General features: G+C 35.3%; 9 protein-coding genes and 1 non-coding gene across 10 annotated transcripts; 6 read left to right on the top strand and 4 right to left on the bottom strand.

Annotated features, from left to right (window-relative positions):
- The first annotated feature begins 1,120 nt into the window (after positions 1-1,120).
- On the top strand, positions 1,121-1,192 carry NDAI0Atrna12R. Its single transcript has one exon. It is a non-coding gene; the product is annotated as a tRNA-Arg (tRNA).
- Positions 1,193-1,920: 728 nt separating this feature from the next.
- Positions 1,921-2,667, top strand: NDAI0A05500 (uncharacterized protein; the record flags this gene model as incomplete). Its single annotated transcript, XM_003667900.1, has 1 exon — positions 1,921-2,667. One exon carries the CDS (start codon positions 1,921-1,923, stop codon positions 2,665-2,667), a length of 747 nt encoding a protein of 248 aa, XP_003667948.1.
- A 640-nt stretch (positions 2,668-3,307) lies between these two features.
- UBC5 (E2 ubiquitin-conjugating protein UBC5) lies at positions 3,308-3,849 on the bottom strand (the record flags this gene model as incomplete). The annotated part of the gene is made up of 2 exons (XM_003667899.1): positions 3,308-3,707; positions 3,806-3,849. 2 exons carry the CDS (start codon positions 3,847-3,849, stop codon positions 3,308-3,310), a joined length of 444 nt encoding a protein of 147 aa, XP_003667947.1.
- Positions 3,850-8,895: 5,046 nt separating this feature from the next.
- NDAI0A05480 (uncharacterized protein) lies at positions 8,896-10,341 on the top strand (the record flags this gene model as incomplete). The annotated part of the gene is made up of 1 exon (XM_003667898.1): positions 8,896-10,341. One exon carries the CDS (start codon positions 8,896-8,898, stop codon positions 10,339-10,341), a length of 1,446 nt encoding a protein of 481 aa, XP_003667946.1.
- Positions 10,342-11,531: 1,190 nt separating this feature from the next.
- Positions 11,532-12,346, bottom strand: RPL19B (60S ribosomal protein eL19; the record flags this gene model as incomplete). The annotated part of the gene is made up of 2 exons (XM_003667897.1): positions 11,532-12,099; positions 12,345-12,346. Coding segments are annotated over 2 exons (570 nt in total).
- Positions 12,347-13,030: 684 nt separating this feature from the next.
- NDAI0A05460 (uncharacterized protein) lies at positions 13,031-13,366 on the top strand (the record flags this gene model as incomplete). Its single annotated transcript, XM_003667896.1, has 1 exon — positions 13,031-13,366. One exon carries the CDS (start codon positions 13,031-13,033, stop codon positions 13,364-13,366), a length of 336 nt encoding a protein of 111 aa, XP_003667944.1.
- A 437-nt stretch (positions 13,367-13,803) lies between these two features.
- NDAI0A05450 (uncharacterized protein) lies at positions 13,804-15,078 on the bottom strand (the record flags this gene model as incomplete). Its single annotated transcript, XM_003667895.1, has 1 exon — positions 13,804-15,078. The coding sequence occupies one exon, from the start codon at positions 15,076-15,078 to the stop codon at positions 13,804-13,806; it is 1,275 nt and encodes a 424-aa protein (XP_003667943.1).
- A 414-nt stretch (positions 15,079-15,492) lies between these two features.
- Positions 15,493-16,242, bottom strand: NDAI0A05440 (uncharacterized protein; the record flags this gene model as incomplete). The annotated part of the gene is made up of 1 exon (XM_003667894.1): positions 15,493-16,242. The coding sequence occupies one exon, from the start codon at positions 16,240-16,242 to the stop codon at positions 15,493-15,495; it is 750 nt and encodes a 249-aa protein (XP_003667942.1).
- A 1,143-nt stretch (positions 16,243-17,385) lies between these two features.
- On the top strand, positions 17,386-17,682 carry NDAI0A05430 (uncharacterized protein; the record flags this gene model as incomplete). The annotated part of the gene is made up of 1 exon (XM_003667893.1): positions 17,386-17,682. The coding sequence occupies one exon, from the start codon at positions 17,386-17,388 to the stop codon at positions 17,680-17,682; it is 297 nt and encodes a 98-aa protein (XP_003667941.1).
- A 630-nt stretch (positions 17,683-18,312) lies between these two features.
- PET9 (ADP/ATP carrier protein PET9) lies at positions 18,313-19,260 on the top strand (the record flags this gene model as incomplete). The annotated part of the gene is made up of 1 exon (XM_003667892.1): positions 18,313-19,260. The coding sequence occupies one exon, from the start codon at positions 18,313-18,315 to the stop codon at positions 19,258-19,260; it is 948 nt and encodes a 315-aa protein (XP_003667940.1).
- Positions 19,261-19,757: the final 497 nt, after the last annotated feature.

The following is a 19,757-nucleotide window of genomic DNA, read 5'->3' as shown; positions in this document are numbered from 1 at the left end:
TTACGAACTGTTGGTCGTCATGCCAAAGTTTCACTAAAGAAGTATGTTTATTTATTATTATTTGAGTAATTACTGTCATGATGCTATGAGCTTTTTTAGAAAAAGCAAGTCAAGAATTATTATTATGAAGTTTACCATGTTCGAAGTAATGACCCGAACTATGTTATGCACCATACATGTTTGTAGCTGTATAACGTTTATTGAATTATAATTGAATATCGTTTGTTGAATTAAGTCGAATGCCATGCAAGTGTTATCTTATTATTATTATTAAGATTGTTTTTGATTGCAGCCACGTCTACGGTTTCGGCCGGCCATGCGTACAAGAGTTATGTATTGGGTCGGTTAAGTTGTATGGTTTTGCTGAGTGTTTACTCAGGCGTTCTGGATTAGTCTCTCCTAATCAAACCTACAAGTATTTAGAGTGTCCTGCGGAGCACCTAGTCGAAAGGACTTTGAGAGCGGTGTTCATGATTACGAATTTTGTTTTATGCATGAATGACTTCAACGAGATATTATATGAACTTCTAGAATTTATTTGACTTACTAAGTTATTATTTTATTATCATTATCATAAGCCGTAATTATGTTGAGAAACTAATTAGGAGCTAATGGAAGTAAGATACTACTAACTTTACGTTATCTCCTGTATTTCTATCCTATCACTCTTCCCATTCTATTACCATTCTATTATTGTCCTATCCAAGCTTTATCCTATTCCTATTTTAGTACCACAGTGCATTACAATGAAACAGAATAACATAAGGAGTAACATAAGATTAAGGAGTACGTCTATTATACAATATGACCCCAAATTATCAAATGTCCAGAACGAAATATGATTAAATAAGCTCGTTGATTATCTAAGTTAACTATGACAGGCAAGTGATTAGATAAAGTAATTTTGAAGGATATAAAAGGACTAACGGTCGAGCTGGAATTAGAAACATTTTAGTCGTTACTTTATATCTTTGTATTAGTTATCATTTTATACTATATAAGAAGAGAGCAACAAAATCATACATTTCATAAGAGTCTTATAGTCTTCTCGTCTTCTCGTCAGAAAATCAAGATTCAAAACTATATCCAAATCATATTTTACAAAAAATATGAAACGAATGCTTGCGTGGCGTAATGGCAACGCGTCTGACTTCTAATCAGAAGATTCTGGGTTCGACCCCCAGCGTGAGTGCTTTCTTTTAATTTTCAGTCAAAGGAATTTCCTACGTACGTTCAATGTAACCGTTCGGTGATATATTACCTCACGTGTCACCTTCTAGGCCATTTGGGCCCTTTCCGTTTCGCGTTCATCAAAGATGACAAGGAAGTGAGAATTTTCCATGGCATTGTTTTCTAAATGGGATTCAATGAGTTTTTAGCGAATTCCATATATATAGAGGCAGTGAAATGGGAAATTTGAATCTGAAGTTATCTTGATGCGCATTTATAGAAAGGAAGAAAAGAAAAGATACAACTAGATCCCTAGGAACCTAGATCATAGAAGAAAGAGTAATACTCGCCGAAAGGCATTGATACTTATCATGAGAGTTGATATTTATTTGCTATTCATTGAGCTTAGTTTACGTATATTTTAAGAGCTACAATATAAGAAGTTTAGATACTGGTAATAATTATCTGTCGGTATAGATATAGCTATTGAGGTAATATTGACAATAGAGATGATATAATTAGGCTTTACATTCGTTATGTTCATATTACACGAAGTAGAAATACCGGAGATAAGAACACAAGGTTCATAACACATTATCAAGATAATCAAGATACGAACTTCACCCAAATTGGTCGTAACAGACGTAAAAGATTTGATGTCATAAACAGGAGGATCAAATGCGGGGTAAGTTAAATTATACTCGGCTGTCAATATATATCACAAAATCGTGACAGTATTTACTACTGAATATGTCTAGCGTTACTACCGATCCAAGGAAATTGAAAGAGTCAAATAAACTACTGGAAGTAATTACAACAGGTTTTGTCTTAGACGAAAAAGAAGAGGATGAAATCAAGAATGTGGAGGATCCTTACTTAAAGATGTTTGGGCAAGCTCCGGCAATTGATGTATTAAGAAACTCCGAAAGAACCATTTTCAATGCATATGAATACGCAGAATTCTATTGTCCTGAATTATTCGGTTTCAAAAGTCTAAAGCCATTTAGAAATTATAAAGGCTTAGTCAAGGAGACCAAAAATGATGAAAATAGAAATGATAGTTATAAGGACTCAGGTAAATTCTTTAGTAGAAGTACTGGAATGGAAAAATATGTTTATGGTGAAGATCCAATTAAATTTGTACAACAATTTTTACGGGAATACCAGAAAAGGAATATTCTAGAAAATAAACCTACTATTTATACTACTTTTAGAAGGCTGTTACCAGCAAAATTAACTGTCATGTGTGCTGCTTCAGATGCTAAGGAAGATCCAGATGCGTTGATTGAACAATTTGTTTTAACAGATGTATTATGGAATCGATTGGTTAAGAACGCCATTGACACTCTAAAACTATTGGATGACAACCTAATCATCGCTGAAAGAATCAGTCAATCTAAGGTATTTTTAGAAACAGCTTCATGGGTTAAGACCAAAGAGATTAAGGAATATGATGCCTTTATTATCTTTATCAAACAGTCGTGCCAGGGAGTTTAATTCAATGCGCTAAGAAGAACGTTTCAACCAGGGTTTCAATCCAGCTAAGGTCATTTATTCATTCACAGGTAAAGAAGTCGCCACTTTAACTGGATAGAGGATTGATCACCCACAGGAGGGTCGCAATGATTGCTCAGTTCTCACGTATTGAAGAATCGTAATTATAGACGTTTATGACATCAAATCCTTTACGTCTGTTACGACCAATTTGGGTGAAGTTCGTATCTTGATTATCTTGATAATGTCTTATGAGTCTTGTGTTTCTACTTCGAGCTATGAAGATCAACATAGCCATAAACTGTAAAACTTATGCATAATCAGTGTCTACTTATATTTTTTTGTTTTTTAAAATGCATATATTTCATTATAAATATTTAGCAGCCGAGACATTTCATATATACGCAAGGAGGCGCGACAAGTAATTTGGCATATCAAACCGTACTGCTTGCAAATATGAGATATATATGTATGTACACTGCCTACATTTCATACATAAAGGTATTATATAGTATATTTGTACATTCATCAAAATAGTTCTTAATATCATCATTTCTTTTAGAAAAATCTCTATATATATATAGCAGATTAATTTTTTTTGTGTCATTATGATTTCTAATTAAAGGTGATCAAAGTATCAAAATTACACTGCATATTTTTTTGTCCATTCTCTTGCTGTAGCTTCATATTTAGGTCTATCAGTCTTATAGATATGTGCGATTTCAGGAACCAATGGATCATCTGGATTAGCATCTGTCAATAATGAACAAATAGATAGTAAAACTTTTGAAAGAGTTAATGCTGGAGACCATTGATCTTTTAAGATATCTAGACAGATATTACCATTAGCGTTAATATTCGGGTGATATATCTTAGTTGTAAATGAAATCTTTGGGGGTTTGAATGGATAATCTGTGGGGAAATGAATAGATAGGAAAAAGACACCACCGGCATAAGGAGAATCTGGTGGGCCCATAATGGACGCTTGCCAGTGATAAAGATCGTCACCGACCGGACCAGCTGAACATGAGGTTGGAGGATCTCTAGAAAAAATACAATAGCATACAGTTGAAGTTAGTAAAATGGTTCAGAGCAGACGTGATAGAATTTGAAATACTAATATCAATCTTTAAAAACATACCTTCCCATATCGCTTAATTCTTTGGTAATACGTTTAGAGGACATTTTGTTGATGGGTTGCAATCTGTTTTGAGTAATTTGCTTACTTACTGTTTTTTAATTCTTAAAGAGAAAATATTGCTTAAGATAAGCTGTTGTCAAATATGTATATTCGAAAATACACCAACTTAAATCAATTTTGAAATTAGCAAAACAACAATAATGGTGGCAAAAAGGAAGAAATGAAACGAGTGATTTTCTTCTTTTTTTCTTTTTGAAAAAGTAAAGCTAAATTTTCCGAACGGTCCCGGGTAACATTTAACATTGGCATCACGTGCGATTTGTTATGGTTTTTCTAAGCCTCCGCTGATTTCAGTTTCAGCAAAATTTTATTTACAGTCCGCCTGGTGTAGTTACATTGCAAATAGGCGTACTATACTAGTATACTTATTGAATAGATAATATGTTATATGATAGCGTAACATTGATACCAATGGGTTTCTCTAACGACCTGAGGTGAGATAGCAAACCAGCCACTTACCAACAGTTCCGAAATTATTCAAACAGGGGTCGCCCTGAGAATTATCGAGCATTTTAGGTCCATCGACGCATATTTTTCGAAATTAAAAGGTTTGAAACAATTTTCTTGTTATTTGATTAGATATAGATATAATATTGTACATAAGTTAAAAATGCACTTCGTATTTGTTCAAAACTACCCCTTTGTTATGTTGATAATGTGCCCAAGAAGCCTTTTCCTGATGAGCGTGAGATGACTTAGTAAGATTATTATTGTCGGGTAAAGATATGATTGACAGGTTAAAAAACAGTAAATCAATCGTCGGTAAACTATTTCGCTTAACTTTGATGGAAGATGGTGGATGTGCGATAGAGGTCAAAGGGACAATCGTAAAGCATTGGTTTGATCCATATCAGTCACAACATTACAGATATACAATAAAGGAGTGTCAATTGCATCCAATATATTCCTGCCAAATGTTAAATATTTATAGTCAAGGTAGCTATGCATTTTCTTCGCGATAGTCATACTTCTAGGTTTCTTAATTATGGTGGGTCCCACTATTTTTTGGCGTCTATTTCTATTAGTTCTCATTTAAGTGGTGGATTTCCCTTTTTTCTTTAGGTTTTTCGTCACGGTTGGCAATTCTTTCGAATTCGAGATTTAGAAAGGACTGATTTGCCCCTAAATTGTATACCGCCTTAGTTTCATCAAGAATTGGCTGGAAATAAACGTTTCTAGCTCCGGAGTTCCTATTCGGGAAACGCTGGTTTCACGTTCGTTAAAGTCATCATCACCTCTTCTATTCCTTCCTATCGGACTCCTGACACTCTCAGAAAATTTTAATCTATTCTGAACCCTATATGTGTCCTTCTACAAATCACCCGTTAGATTTCCCCCTTCTAAATCTTCTACGATCATCGAGTATTCATTGCAAGATTTTTCCATAAATCCGTTCATCCTGTCCAATTCCTTTTTTAGTTCCCCAACGGTATGAGAACGCTTCTCATATAGATAGCGAAGAGGTGGACGCAATTTATGAGTCTTAACTTAATCATTAGCAGCATCAACAGCATCATTGCCGTTTCACCGTGGCGGTTTCATCATCTGCGTATAAAGTTTCTAAGGCTCTGCAAGCTAGGTGATAAGATTGCAAACCATTTTTATACGACGAAAGTTCCAAATTATGGGTACATCATCGTTTGATGAGCAATCGAAAGAATTTGTTTATGATATTTAGACTATATTAAGTATTGTTAATAAATAAGCTTTACGCAAACACTGTTTTCCCTGTCTTTATTTGAATTTTTGATTAGCGGCAGCCGCCAAGAGGGACCTCGTAATTTTTCTTCGTTTTTACCATAAATGTAGTAAACCCAAACACCATCATATTTACAGTTGTTGGAAAATTTCCCAAAACCTTTGAGGAAAAATATTTGGAATGGTGTCTCACTGCCGCTACGCGATGTTCAGATAACAGTACGTACGTTTGGAGTTCTACGTACATTCTTATACGTACCTTGACAAAGTATGGCGGTTAAAATATCAACTGGGAAATATCTACATAGCTTGCCTACACAATTTGTAGTTACAACCTTACGTACAAACGTAGCAAGTAGAACGCACTAATTTACAAGTGGTAGTTTACAACGGTGAATGCTTAAAACTAATAACCGGAGTTAACTCATATACAATCATTTCCACACAGGCGCCGGCAAACACCAGGCATACATTGAATTGGACGTGATATGCAGTCGCTTTCATCATACAATAAATATATATGAAAATGTTAACTTAAATTGGAAATTTTACTGAAGTTATTTTCTTGAACATTCTGCTAAGTTAGCCTAGATTTTCAAAAAAGAGAACCATTTTGTACAGTTTTTTCCTTTAATCTTATTAATCCAAGAAAGACTAACAGATTAAGGCTGCCTATATACATACAACTTGGGCTTCTAATAGGCAGCAATGGACCATGTAAGGATTATGAAGCTGCTTATTGTCTATCAATCTCCTCCATCAACTATAACGTTTATTATAATAGAAAACATCTTCGTCAATGAAAAAATGCAAATCTAAACAGTGCCATAGGAGTAGAAAGTAATGACTTTCTAGGTGTGAAACATAAGGAAAAGGCGTTCGGTAAGATGGGTACAGGAAGCACTTCTGCAAGAATGCTCTCAGAAAAAATAATTAGAATTCCCTTTCCAAGTAACGTCAAATATGTATTACATCTTCTGTCCCAGTTGGGTAGGCCCTCTGTTTGAGGACAAAAGTTGGGAAGCATCATTTTAACTGGAATAAAAACGAGTTTTAAATAAGGTTCTGCTCGTAAATCCAAACTTGGCCTCACATGATTTGGCGGATTACGTCAGCCGTTCACTACCGAACGAAAAAGTAACTAGGCACCGAGCTGTCCCCTAAAAATAGATAAAAATGCTTTCAATTCTTCTCCCACTACGATAGCATGTTTACAGTCCCGTGGAGCTCCCTTATCCTTATTTTCGTTCGATACCTTATGAATGTCATTATCGTAATTATTCTACCTTAAGGATAACTCGATTGTATTTTTAAAATGTAAGTAACCCTCGTTAGCTGAAGGTTTTCGTGAAATGACTTATCAGGGCTCTTGGTTAAAGGAGGCGGCCAAGAATTTTTAGAAACAGGGTTTTTGTTAGGGTTGGAAATTTGTATTTAGGGGTAGATATTCGACACCAGAGGGGAAGTTCAATCGATTCATCTTTGAATTGATGATTATCTTATTTAAAGTACCGAGAAAAAAATGCAACTCTAATACATAGATGCTAGAATTAAAACTAATATACAATATTGTCTAATAGATATATAAATCAATCTTTAGCCAATCCTTCGAAACGATGATTCCTTTTTTAGATTCTGAAAAGGGAGGAGGAAAAAGTGATTTCATGACCAAATTATCGCAACATAGATTCAACCTTACCAGGAAAAGTTGTACATTCAACTGTTTTACCTTTCAGTAGGACTATAATGCCAATTTTAGGCTTGAATGGACCGTTCTAAAAGCTCGAGAGAATTGGGACCTCCATTGGGGTCCCCGGTAACTTGTGGTTTTGCGAGCAGAATCTCCGCGGAAATGTGGGGCCTGCGTTTCACCTTTTCCAAATGGGGGTAAACGTTTTTTTGCCGCGAATGATTTTTCCGAAATACGCTTTAACTATGGGACCTTTCAGGGTGGATCAAGCCTAGGTTGGTTATTGATTTTTCGATCTCCTGATGCTGCATGGTCTGACTAGATTTGAGTTCTACGTGAAACATGTATGTACGAAGGTTCTAGTATGGCATTAATTTTTTTTCCACCCACGAAAGAAAAATTCCCTCACAAAGAAAAGTCAGTGGAGATATTTGAAAAATTTGGTGGACAGAGAACAGAACGTATAACAGCCTTTTTCTCTTATGCATCCTTCCAAGTAGGTTTCAGGGCACTTTTTTTTAACAAAACCAGTAGAGAAACTTCTCATTTCAAAAGCGATTTTACTGGTAGCTCGTATTCGTAGCGTACGGATTGTTATATTTACTTATTTCTACTCCGGAAAAGGGCTGGATTTTGGAGTGTCATGTAAGGTTCCTTAGTATTTTATTGATGATGGCCAGCCGACTCTTAAAACCATGTGCTTTTTTAACTTCCATATATGACGGGCTTGAAGAAATCCTAAAAGAACTCTACTTTTTCCACTGTGTTTTCGCTACGTAGGTTGACCCGCAGTGAAATTATAGACATAGAAATTGTGAGAGCAGCGCTGTGCCACAATGAAAACAGGCACGATCCATTCGGGGTCCTGGGGAAACTTCAAGTAAATTACCGTAAGACAATATAACAGTCTTTGTCCTCCTGCTGGCCCATCTGTAGTAGTTGAAGTATTCTTCGAAGAAACGTTCCACAACCTTATTCAGATCTGCAATTCCCTTTACGGAAGTTTGTTAGCCTAAGAACATTTCATGATAAATTTTTAAGTTTCAAGAGGGCCGGTAAAGTTCGTACCTTACCTCTTCCAAAAAGATTTTCTGTGTACTTGTCTTCTTTCACTTTTTTTCCCACGGTCTTTTACATAGTCCACTATTCCAGGATAGTTCTTTGTGTTTCTATATGTTGTTCTTCTTCTCTCGAAAACACACAACCAACAGAAAACCTTATTTTCTTATTTAGCAATTACAGGATATAGTTTACAGCTTATATAACCTCTAGCCATTCCTCGTTATATCATAATCGAATTAACATCAAGTTTCCTCACTCATGACTCAACAAGATAAACTTCCAAAGAATCTACAGTCAGAGGATACAGGAAAACACACGACCCATCGTAAGGGGAAAAATACCTTGGCAACATCGCATTGAGCCTTTCAAGGGAGAAGCTTAAACGTGGACCGATTAAAGAACTAATTCTAATTTTTGCCTTACAAGAACCTCTGTTCCATCTTTTCAAGAGAATATAAATAGATAAACACATTTGCAAAAAAATATACCTCTAATTTGAGTTTAATAAAGCAATAAAAGTGAAACAAATATTACTGTTTACTAAAGGTTGGAAAACAGTCGACAAAAAACTTAATAAACCATGACAACGCCGAATGAACAACCTTTACACAATAACATTCCTTCAGAAACAATCAGACTTAGTGATAATAATGACAAACATATGGCCGAGACGCCCACAACATTCTCCAATCAATTGACGCATTCTTCTATCATTTTCCCGTTCATGTATGGCCATGATAAATGGCCTTTAAAGGTGGAGAATGCATTCATGGAAGCATTACAATTGATAGTAAAAAATGGGACATCAAAGATAAAAATAAGAAACAAAAATTATGGTAGAAATGAATTGATATCTTTGTATATTAAGCACCACACTGGGGAAGTTAGGACTAAGAAGCAAATTTCATCACATATTCAAGTATGGAAAAAATCCATTTTAAATAAAATTTCAGGCGAGATGGAACTAACACCATTGGACAAACAAATTCTTGCTTTAATCGAAAAAGGGCCAAAACAAAGCGACGTAAATGTTACAAATTTTTTTTCCACCTTCGAGGCAATCATAGAAAATGAAAATAATAATATTTTCAACCATTCGGTTACAAATAATGCCGGGATAGAACCCTTGAAAAGCAATCAAGTCAGTCAACAGAAACAGATATTTTACAACCAAGTCGGGACACTTCAAAGTAATTTTCCAACAAGAGAAAACCCAGTATATGGGTATGTGCCAGTTGCCGGTACAAACAATACAAAGGAATCTCTTCCTGTACCGTATCCTCCTACTGTTACACCGCTATTAAACGGCCATTATTCAGAACCAAACTGGCCACCGATTCCAACTAACCGCAATGGAAACTTTCAATATTTGGGGAATGCATCTGAAGCAGCGGTAACGAACAGAACCAGCTGGCCAAACAATAACATATCAAAGCCATGTAATGATAGCTGGAGTGCGGGCTTCGTGAGGGCTACAGGCCCAGACAACTCTTATAGCCAAAATCACTCACAGAACAACCATAACCTACAGCCCGTGCTTCCTTCCGTTCACCATCCATACTTTAGGACACCGGCTAATATTAGTTCGTCTGTTTTACCACCATTATCATCATCAGCATCATTGGCAGAGCCACCTAAAATGTATATTCCCTTAAGGACATACTCACAGCCAAATAATGAGATGATTGCACCTTCCTTTGCAGCATCAAATGGAAATCCTATAACACAGGGCCCACTTCCGTTGCATGCTGATCATCAGCAATTTTCACGTCTTCCTAACGCATCATCATCCCAACTTACTAATCTCCCAATTTCTTTGTCAAGAAACGTACCCAATAACGACCCTAACCAACCCGTTATGATCCCCACGTTCACAGAATATTCACAATTAGCAAGACCGCATATTACGTCAGCCCGAAGGAACACAGTGGATTTAAATAATAACACTGGTAGGGAAAAACCAAATGGTTCTCACTTAGATCGAGGATTATTCCCTTTAGGTGACGCTCAGGAACATAAAAATTGAAACAATTAAAATGACATTCTTCTAATCAACTATCTAATAAGCACGTACATACATAAGTATAACCGTGCCGTCAAACAATTCATTTAAAAAAATATTCTTTTCACTCTTTTCCTTTGTTTTTATTCTTTCTTGCTTATTGCCCTCTATTGCAGCTTATTAACGGACGTTTATGAAGACGCTAGTATCTATTCCACGCAAGCTTGTCAACTAAACAGTTTAAGAGAAATGTTTATGCTAATATGATTTATAGACTGCCAGGTATGCTGTATGAAAGAAAGACGTGCTCCCGTTATACTCTATGAAAACTTATTTTCTTCAAAATTACAAGAAATTATAAACAACAATTCTAAAATGGAAATTGCACATCTGTCGGTAACCCTGTCAGATAGTAAAAATGAGACTACTTATAGTTCAGGGGAATTTTTAAAGGAACCACTTTTACAGCGATAGCTTTCCATGTTTGACCGAAGAGAATGATGGTTAGAGGGGGGCCGGTTATTATATTCTCGTCCTATTTGACGAATTAATCGAGCATAGATTTATAAACTGAAAGTATTATAGATTCAAATTACTAGAGTATTTATCTTCTAGTGAAAAGAATGCATGTATTATGTTCATAGAGGGTATGTATGTTTATTGGAAACTTAATTTACCGACACTCTACATTACTTGCATAGTTTAAAGCCGGTTCCTGTTAAGCAGATACCATTAAGTCAAAACCCTTAACACAAGATTCATTCATCTCAAAGCATAACATTATGAAGCTTAATTCTTGCTTGTATTATTAAACGATCGGTTGGTTCCAGACGGCTATGTGCTCTCATGCCAAGAATGTCACCCTCAAGGATAACAATAAGATATCTAAATGGCTGGGGCTATTTGATCTCATTCCTTCTTTATAAAAGAAGGAATGACAAGTTTTGAACAACATTAAACCATATTTATGATGCTTTTTTGTAATGAATATATACTAACACTTGTTTTTAGTTTGTAAATGAAATTAAAGTTTATATAGTTACTATCAAAAGTATATGTATGTTGTTTAAGGAATAACTAGAAACAGAATTAAACAATGCCATAAGCGGGTGGAACGAGTCTGTTAAATAACTAAGCGATCGATGCCCATTCTTCTTCTTCTTCTTCTTTTTCTTATCTTTTGTTTTTATTGGGTGTTATATTATGAAATTAATTTAAGCATCTTCCTTCAATAAAGCTTCTCTCTTTTCGATAATTCTTTGAGCTCTTCTTTCACGAGCAGCTCTGTTCTTAGATCTTCTGACATCAGCTTCTTCAGCTAGAGCCTTTTCACGTTGAGAGTCAGCCTTAGCTTGGATAATGTGTTCAACTAAAGCTCTCTTATGCTTGAAAGCATTACCTTTAGCTTCCTTGTATAGAACGTGGTATAAATGCTTATCGATTTTACCAGCGTCTCTGTATTTGGCCAATAATCTTCTCAAAACTCTTAATCTTCTGATCCAGACAACTTGGGAAGGTAAACGAGCTTCTCTTGTACCTTTTCTCTTACCATAGCCAGTGTGACGACCGTTTCTCTTAGATAGAGCATGAGCTCTAGTTCTAGATCTGGAGTGGACAGTAACAGCCTTCTTGACTATAGTACCGTTTTTGATCAATTTTCTAATGGCGTTTCTTGAGTTAGCTTGGGAAATTTCAGTGGTTTCATTTGGATCTAACCAGACTTTTCCTTTACCAACACCAATAACGGATGCAGCAAGTCTCTTTTGTGTACGTAAATTGGCCCTATCATAAATCATTGGTAAATCATGAAGATTCATTATAAGGTTTTTTTGTTAGTTGATACGTCCTATTTTTGGCATCAATTTCATTTGAACAATTCATAACTATGGAATGGTAGAGCATTTTTCACAGGTCTTTATATGACTTTATGGACCCAATCCGTCATCTTTATCCAAAATAATTCATCAATTGTTCAAATATATTGAAGATCTTAAAATCATTTGAAATCATTTGTTTCTTTAACATACATTTTTACTGTTTATCGGTGGTCTTCCCTTTCTAATTAAATGGTAGGTATTTACTCTTACAAGATTTACTAATGTTAAAAGTCATCATATTCCCTGCCTACGCGTAGATTCCTGGCTCATTGCAATTACAGGTTTGAAATGGTTCATACAAGCAATTTGGTTGATGAGAAGTGTCCCTGCGGCATTGTTAGAGCGTTGCGCAGAATGGACGGAACGTCAACAATCGTACATAATTTCAAGAGAGCCATGTTAGAACCCCTTCTGGATGCTCCGAGTAGGCGGAACTTCCTACGTAGAAGAACCCACAACCAGCATTTTGCACCTTCGCCTTGGGAATCCCCCTTCTGTCAAAGCGACAACTATTCCACCGTACTCCCTTATATCGATATCCTCGGAGGTGGAATGGCTAGCTTATCAGATTCCCATCTTTTCAGAGTATTTTCCGGAAAATAAAATTCTCAAAAACTTCCAAATGTATGGGTTTTCACGGTCTTGGAACGAAGAAATATTTAACTTGGGTTTCGAGAAATTTTATGAAAATTTTTTACGTACGTAAATACGTAGGGCGATGAGCTTGCTGCATTTCAAATGCTCGAACAATATAAAGCTAAATCTAGTTTAAAAGCAAGAAATTGTTATTACTTGCTAAAATGAGAGGAAATTAAACCAACAAATTAAACGCAAAAATGGCCAAATCATTACGTGCTAAAAGTCACCTAAAAGCCAAGTCGATTAAACGTCGTTCAGTATTCCAAAAAATTGTTGACGCTCGTGAATCAAGATTAGCTGAACGATTAAAGAAAGACTTCGTCGATCAAAAGGTGAAAGAATTGAAAGAGAAAAATGGTGATGCAGAAATAATGGACATAGATGCTGATGGAAAGATAACGGGAGAAGATGAATCAGAAATATCCACTAAAAAAGTAAGCACTTCTGGCTGGAGAGATGCGAGACATCACGCATATAAGAAAAACAAGATCGCGAAAAAGGCTAAGAAGAAGGGTTCTTTCACCAAATTTTAGTTGCAGAATACTTTTTACAACCGATAGACCGAGTGACTAGGTGATGACTCAGAACTTGATTATTTAAGTATATATTCATAAAAAGCAAACAAGATGCTTTCTTCATTTTAACATTTGTATATTAATAGATTCATATTTTAGATTAAACTCCACCAACTAATACTGAATTTTTGGAGGGTCTATTCTTAAGTGCTGATGCGTTTCATCTTATAGAATGTCTATGAAATTTACGAAGTTATACTATTGAAATATGTATCTGTATATAAAATTACACTGAAACTAACATATCGGAGGTCGAAGAAGAAAACCAGTCTCTTCCTAGTATTTCAATAATTGCATGAGTATATGTATATATAATCGGCATCACTACAGAAGGAATATATTACCGGTAATGAAGATATCTTAATAGATGTAATGAATAGTTTTTTTATACGAGCTTATGCATCAATAGTCTCATTAATATTAATATTACTATTACTATTACTATTACTATTACTATTACATTTCCCCTTACTTTTGGCTCGTCTTTCCCTTCTTAATCTACTCTGCATCATATAATACGTTGCTCTTCTTATGATTGTTTCTAAGACGGCATGATCATATTCTGGATATTTCTCCTTGACCCTTTCATGTAAAGCTTCGATTAATTGCGTTCTGTAATCTTTAGTAGTATCACGAATCCATGTCTTATAACCTAAGGGGTAGTGTAATTCATGTTCAAAGATATTTAGGATGTAACGTTCTCTCTCTAGAGCTTCCTCTGGAGATGATAGTTTTAATACTTTTGCTAATCCGTCGGCTGACAATCTTGAATCAGATACCTTTTTCGTTGTCGGCGTTAGAGAATCTGTTGAAGTGATAATTGTTGAATGAGAACGCTTCTTTGTAGATTTACGTTTCGTTCTCTTTTGATTGTATTCATGGGAATCTGCAGTAGATAATGACCTCTGCGAAAGGGTGAAAGAATCTATGTTGAAGAAATGCTCAGACTCTGTATTTTCGATATCCTGTAAATTATAGTTAGTAGCATTATTTGGAAGCATCAATTCTTCTGGAGTGAGTAGTTGTAACTTTGTATTAGGTTCGACTGTTAATGAGGAAGATGAATTCACAAAGTCCTTGAATTGACTTATCTCATTATGAAAAGAAACCGCTTGACTTGAAATACCTTTACCATCTTTCTGAGCAGAGAAAATTGAGTTTGATGATTGTTTCGAACTCGTTGAAGAAGATGAGTTTGTTGGCGAGTTGCCCTGATATTCAGGCTTGAGGGAATCTAATTGTTCGAAAGATTCAAATCTCTTATCTTCCTCTACTTCAAGAGAAACAGGATATGAGGTTAGCGTATCAATTGTATCGAAATGCTCTTGATCATCTGTATTATTGAAGTCACTAAAGGCCGATGAATAATCTACATCAAGCAATGGAAAGAAGTCATTATGGTTACTAGTAGTGAACAATTCAGTAGTTGTTTTCTTGGTACTGAGGTTACTATTCGAAAGATTTGTCTTTGTTGTATCTAGAGTTATGCCACTATTAAAGATTAGAGTTTCTTCAGTTGAATTATCATGATGACTTCCAGCGTCCAATTCATTAATATTACTGATATCATCGATTTCTAGAGAGGTGGGAATGACGTATTCAAAGTTGAATACATCATTGTTACTACCAATTGGTTGAGAGGTACCGAAATGATCGTAATTTGAAAGCATTTTTGATAAGTCAGATGGCAACTATAAATATCGTTTATCGTTGTAATTTATTTTTTTGGTTTTTGTCTTAATCAATTAGATATCAATTTTGATCGTCACCTTTCCGTCAACCACAAGAATAGAGAGAGCAAGATACAATCTCTTCAAAAAAAGTAACTTCGTGAATACGATGGAACAATAGGCAATTGAGATTGAAAGAAAGAAAAGAAAAGGAACGGAAGATTTTTCATCCTTAAGTATGACAAAGAAAAAATCATATTATTCCAATACGTCTTTTAGCTTGAAAGGTCTGTGCGGAGTTTTTTTCACGCCTTATTTTTATCATTCTTTTTGTTCCACGGTAACTGTTGGACTCTTGGTTGATTAAGAAATATATATGTACGTATTGAAATAAGGTCAGTTTCCTACGTAATTTTACCGAGAGTTTCTGTGAGAATGGTAAAGAAATTCAAATTCAAAAAGTGGGAAAGAAAGAGTCCAGAAAAGTTTCTGAGTTCCTTTCAGAGGATTCCGAAGAAAGGGGAATACGTGTGTACAAAGAAGGTTGAAGGAATATTTCGTACGAAATCGTTCAAGAAAAACAACGCTTCGGGGTTTATTGGAATGTGTCGAAGGGAAATAATCAAAACAGTGGAATTCACTCAGAGTGGGTGGACAAAACCGTGGGTTTCTTTCCCTCTGTCGGTCCTTCACCCAACTGACACGTCTCGGACTCTGAGTTTTTTGAATTTGGCATGTTTTGAAGATGGAACACAATGAACGGTAGGAAATCTCCGTAACGTTCATCCGAAGGAAAAATGAGAACGACTCTGAAAGACACCGTTGAAGGTGAAATTCCTTTAGGATAACAAAACTGCCCCAATTCTCAGAAATATCAACCAGGTGAGTTTTCTGGCCATTTGTACTATAGGTGTCCTGGAAGTCAGATATAGTCGTACTTTCTATTTCTGGTAAGTGGATTCGCAGTGAGTCTGTACAGATGTTTTTCAGCACTAGTAATCCGTACAAATATATTTTAGTATAAACAATTGCTTGTACGCAGGGTTTTCGGAAAAAGAGAGACACCATGAGAAAACGCGGTACCCTAAAATGGCCTTGGGAAACACACCGAGGGATCCCAATGGGGAAATCACCATTTCCCCATTGGGAACTAAAATGGTTCATAATTACTTAAATAAGAAAACAGAAGTTTACAAAAAGAGGAAGATAATAATATATTTATACCGTTGTCGGAGTTTTTAGGAAAGCGAGTGAAGAATATGAAGGATCCTTCCAAAGTCAGTTAAAAGGGATCAGAACCCAAAATTCCTTCCTCACTTTTTGCAGTTATTCTTTCGTACGGATCCATACCGCGGAATCAAATTAAGATTAGAAGTCTTGTGGTAAGAGGAATAAACTATACTGTAAAAAAAAAAGTTCATTTATGCTCGCGTAGAGGAAAACCTAAAAACAGAAAAGGGAATGTGAACAATAAAATCATTCCCATACGCCGAAAACTAAAAAAATGGCTGATGGTCAAAAATAAATTTAAACTTACTTACATTATTTCCTTTTCTGAAAAGTTTCTGTATTTACGGGCAACTGACATCGGAATTTCAATACAAAAAACATACCCAGTTGGGACAGAAGTGTGCCCACTTTGAGAAGATGGGTAACCCGGAGGACACAGAAAACACCGGAGAACGACGCACATTCAGATTTTGAAACAGCTGAAAGTGGCCACACTTCTGTCCCACCTGGGTACTAACCCCAAGGATGTAAAGACATTATGTTTCTTGGTGCCTCCTTCCTCTTAGGTTCTTGATATACGTACATCACAAAAAACTTATTGCTTGTACTGGACCCAGGTTCCAGGTATCATTTGTTCTTTTTTTTCACAAAAGTTCGAGATGGTCCGGGCTTCTTCCTTTAATGTTGGTGTAAATTTGTGTATAAGCCTGCACTTATGGTCCTTTCTAAAAAGTCCAGAGAATGAACGAGGCACATGTGACTTATTGTATAACGTGCAGTGGGAGGTTCCAAGTATGTAAATGACGTCTTCAAGGAATATTCTTTCAGCCTCCTTTTAGGGTTTTCAGGGTAACGAAATTAGTTATTTATCTGAGTTCAGAATTTAAGGGAGAGATGAGATGTGAAATTTGAAGGAGTCCTTGGATTCAATGGAAAGAATCTACATCTAAAGAAGACTACAAAAAAAATATTTTACATTTTTAAGTTCCTTTAATATAAAATTATCATTTTATTAGTGAAAGCTTTGAACATAAACCACCTTTGCTACATCTAGAAATTAAGAGTATAAATCAGGAAATGTTTTTCCTCATACCATTTGTGTGTGGGATCAATCATTATGATAAAGAATACGACAATAATCCCAACCATAAATCAATATATTGTCCAAATTGCCATAATTTTAGTGTACGACCCATCAAAAGAAGAGAGTTTGTTAGTCTCTGGTGGGTTCCGATAGTACCCTTATATTGGGGTAAACAATTACATTGCCCCATCTGCAATTGGAGACAAGATTTCAAGAACGATGAACAATTACAGAAGATTTTAGTGGAACAAAACAATATCAAAACTGGAGCACCACCTAAATACTCTTAAGTAACATAATTTCCAATATATCTGCTAACTATTTAGTTTAACTTTTCAAAATAAGGTCTCATTATTTTATGTCTTCTTTTACTCACAGAACTCTATACATGCAATTTGTAATCCACCCTTGAAGCATTCCACGGGTAGGTCTCTCTCAAAGGGTACCCGTTGAGAATTTCCACGCATATGGGTAACCATCACTTTTTGGGCCAATCATAGTGGAGAAACTTGTACATACCCGTACCCCGGAACTAAAAACTGGATACTTCGGTCTTCTCTCAACATAGTCTACCGTTGTTAGGTTAACTCAGTAGTTTTGATAAAATACATATCGATCGACCCAAGCCTCAGGGAATACTCATTTTCATTTTCTTACCTTCCGTTGTTTTCGTTGATTGGTTCCAATCGTCGAATGGACAGTCCTTCCTGTATAATTCTTATATACGTACCTAGATCATCGACTTTTTCTTCTACATATGCGAGTATATAAGTAATATATATGTACTTTTTCAAAACTTTGTTCATAAAAGCTATTTCTAACCTCGAACACTTCAATCGAGATCGTATTTCCCCTTCATTCTTCAACCATTTTTAAAAGAACAAGAAGAAGAGAATAACTCGAAACAAATAAAGTAAAAAATGAGTCAAGTAGCTGATAAATCTGTAGTATCTCCCCCACCTAAATTGGAATCCAACTTTGCTATTGATTTCTTAATGGGTGGTGTTAGTGCAGCTGTGGCAAAGACAGCAGCATCACCAATTGAAAGAGTTAAACTACTAATTCAAAATCAAGATGAAATGTTAAAGCAAGGTTCATTGGATTCTAAATATTCAGGTATCGTCGATTGTTTTAAAAGAACTGCCAAACAAGAAGGTATTGTGGCCTTTTGGAGAGGTAATACTGCTAATGTTATTAGATATTTCCCGACTCAAGCTTTAAATTTCGCTTTTAAGGATAAGATTAAGGCAATGTTTGGTTTTAAGAAGGAAGATGGTTATGCTAAATGGTTTGCTGGTAATTTAGCTTCTGGTGGTATGGCTGGTGGTCTTTCATTGATGTTTGTTTATTCTTTAGATTATGCAAGAACTAGATTGGCTGCAGATGCTAAATCTTCCAAGAAGGGTAGTGAAAGACAATTTAACGGTTTAGTCGATGTTTATAGAAAGACTTTAAAGTCAGATGGTGTTGCAGGTTTATATAGGGGGTTTTTACCATCTGTTGTTGGTATTGTTGTTTACAGAGGTCTATATTTCGGTCTTTATGATTCCGTTAAGCCTTTACTTCTAACTGGTTCTTTGGAAGGTTCATTCTTAGCTTCATTCTTATTAGGTTGGGTTGTTACTACTGGTGCATCTACTGCATCTTATCCATTAGATACAGTTAGAAGAAGAATGATGATGACTTCTGGTCAAGCTGTTAAATACGATGGTGCCTTTGATTGTTTCAGAAAGATTGTTGCTGCTGAAGGTGTAGGTTCTTTGTTTAAGGGTTGTGGTGCCAATATCTTAAGAGGTGTCGCAGGTGCTGGTGTTATTTCCATGTACGATCAATTACAAATGATGTTATTCGGTAAAAAATTCAAATAGATATAAAATAAATTAGGTTTTTTTTGTTCAGTTTTACTTGTTTTTTTCTTTTTTACACCCTTGGATGGAAAATAAAACCAGGAAATGTATCCACATAATTCTTTTAATCAATTTAAGACCAGAAAGAAAAATAACAAGGTTGATTATCTGAGTTGAATACAAGAACTGTTTATATATTCTGAAAAGGAAAAATTTCTGTATATATGCATGAAGAAGGAAGGAAAAAACTCGAACTGTTCAATTTTCTCTTATGATGATTTAAATGTTATGGATGATGATAACGATGACGATAACGATTGGCGTAATTAGTAAATTTTTTATTAAGTATTTTCAAATATATTCATTTGTACGGTTTTTTTAGGAAATGTGATAATATTTTAATTTTAATGAACTAAAGTTTGAAAGGGTTACTATGTAAAATCGGATTGATTAATGTGATTGGTAATTTGTGACATATTTATATAGCGTATTTATTTACCTTTCGATATTAAATTTTC

The sequence above is a fragment of the Naumovozyma dairenensis genome, chromosome 1 (genome assembly GCF_000227115.2).
Source record: "Naumovozyma dairenensis CBS 421 chromosome 1, complete genome".
NCBI classification, from domain to species: domain Eukaryota; kingdom Fungi; phylum Ascomycota; class Saccharomycetes; order Saccharomycetales; family Saccharomycetaceae; genus Naumovozyma; species Naumovozyma dairenensis.
Note: the sequence above shows the minus strand (reverse complement) of the source record. Positions and strands in the feature narration are given on the sequence as shown.